Raw genomic sequence first — 2,283 nt, forward strand, 5'->3', positions numbered from 1 at the left:
CTTGCCTCATACATGTTGATACCCCTGCTTTACTGACAATTTAAGCCTTCCCCACCCCCTTTCCTGATTTCTGGATAATACAGCACTCTCCAAAAGTGGGTCTCAATACTGAATCTTGAAGAAAGCATAAATTTACCAACATGAACAGGTAATAATCCCAAGATGATAAAACAAAAGGAAAATAATTTCCCACAGAATTCTATATTATCTTCACAATTTTCCTGTAGATCCAAATCTATTCTAAAATTAAAAATCATGAAAAGAGAACTCATCTTTTGGAATTTAAGGTAGCCAAGGATAGCTAAACACAATGTAAATATAGGAATAACAAGAAACATTAAAAAACATATGGATCTTGTATACATAATAAGACTTTGAGTTTTTCAGAATGGTTACTAAAGGATTTTAAGAAGGAGTAATGTTTACATTTTAGAATGGTTGTGGCAGCAGTTGTAAAGGGTGGGTCAGAAAGTTAAAGTTTGGATCATGTTAATTAGTAGAGGTAATAAACATTACCACTGAAATCTACCCGATGACTTTATATCCATACACAGGTGCCAAGGATCTGAGTACAACAGACCATGACTAGTAATAATCAGATACATACAGATTAGAGATGCATGCACCAACATCTAAGTGTTATTAGCAAAAACAATGAGTCTTTCTGTAAGAAACTATATTTTAAAATGAGACGGAGATCTTTTTTAAAGGTTAAAAACTCATTCAATTTTATGTCTTATAGGATTTATACTGAGTTCAATATTATATAACTGTATTAATTCAACTGTAAACCTGAAACTTTTATAGCCACTTTTGAAAGAGTTGTATCTTTGTGCTAGAAATTGTTATTGAGTATGTTAAAGCTGTAATGAAATGCTTCTTCTAAAAAGTAAATAAAAAAATTTTAAAAAGGGCCCATAATAGATCAGAGTAGAACTAATGAAGGTCAAGAACAGACACAATTACCAGGTGTGGTGGTGTATGCCTTTAATCCTAGCAGAGGCAGGCAGATCTCTGTGAATTCAAGGCCAGCCTGGTCTACACAGTGAGTGACAGGCCAGTCAGGGCTACACAATGAGACTCTGTCTCAAGAAAAATAAGACACAATCCAGAAAGACAGAAACAGAAATAACCTCCTCTGGAAATGGAATTGAAAACCTTAGGCACATTGCTAGCTGCTACTCTGGATAAAGTTGCTTTTCTTCCAAATCAGACTGGTTGTTTAGTAACCCTTCTGATGTTTTAGACAATTGAGTTCTTCAAAGTTCCCCTTTATTGTATGAATGTCACTCCCTACCTCCCCCACCTAACACATAGGCACACATATGGATCTTGTCTTTATCATGTTTCCAAAAGGGAACAGGTGTCAAGGTGTCATCCTACCCCAGACATCTAACAACAGTTGTCAAGGTGTCATCCCACCCCAGACATCTGACTCAAAAAACAGAAGCCTAATTTTTGATATAAGATCTTTGATCTCAGCTACTGGGGCAGCTGAGGCAGGAGGGTCACAAATTCAAGGTTTAACTTAGAAAGACCCTGTCTTAAATAGTGGCCAGGCTGAGGAGATAGCCTGATGGTAGAGCAGCACTTGTCTAGAATATGTAAAGTCTAGGTTCAGTCCTTAATTAGTGGGGAGAAAGGGAGCATCTCATACACTAAGTTATCAAAACATTCTGTTCACTACTTATGCTCAGTCTTTAAGACTTCGCCTGGGATTGTTTTTAGGATTTTCTGTTATTTGTAATGTTACATGGAAAAAAAATTACAGAAACACAGAAAGAAGTTGCAAAGAACACATTTTTCCCCTTTTTAATTTAGAATCTTGTTAACAATACATTAACATCATTAATAGAAAAAAACAAAACAAAACAAAAAAAACAGCCATTTAAGAAAATAAAAGACCAACTGACCACTACCAGAGAAAACAGGTCCTCCCATCTGCTTCTACTCACAAGTCCAGGAATACCCTGAACTTTGACAGTCTGTCTTGAATCTATGAGGAAGCATTCAAGTAAAAGGTGAGGAGTTACAAGTGTGAGTTTCTGAGAGATACTGCCTCAAAGAAGGTTCAGGAGCAGCACAGCCCTCCAGTTTATCCAGCACTGGCCTAGCCTTGAGATAACCAGCATCATGTTCTTTTGAAGAGCTGTGACAATTCATCAGCCTCAGGATTCAGTTGTTATAAAACATTCTCCCATATTAAAAAACACTTTATCCCACAGGAACACATTTTTCATCGCTTCTCCAATTTCTTGTACTTGGCTTCTGTGTGGGGAAGAA

The 2,283-nt window shown here is 36.6% G+C and overlaps 1 protein-coding gene across 3 annotated transcripts in view; it reads right to left on the bottom strand.

The window, feature by feature from the left end:
• The window catches only part of Bloc1s2 (biogenesis of lysosomal organelles complex 1 subunit 2), a 17,715-nt gene that overhangs the window by 7,144 nt on the left and 8,288 nt on the right, over positions 1-2,283 (bottom strand). The window contains exon 5 of one of the 3 annotated variants that reach the window (XM_008845551.3): positions 2,145-2,268. The exons of the other annotated variants lie outside the window; for them this stretch is intronic. Within the exon in view, the coding sequence (XP_008843773.1) occupies positions 2,237-2,268 (32 nt within the window). The 3' untranslated portion in view covers positions 2,145-2,236. Of the gene's footprint in view, positions 1-2,144; positions 2,269-2,283 lie in introns of those variants that run through there. 3 annotated transcript variants of the gene reach the window in all.

This window comes from Nannospalax galili, unplaced genomic scaffold, assembly GCF_000622305.1.
Source record: "Nannospalax galili isolate Female #2095 unplaced genomic scaffold, S.galili_v1.0 scaffold161, whole genome shotgun sequence".
Taxonomy (NCBI): domain Eukaryota; kingdom Metazoa; phylum Chordata; class Mammalia; order Rodentia; family Spalacidae; genus Nannospalax; species Nannospalax galili.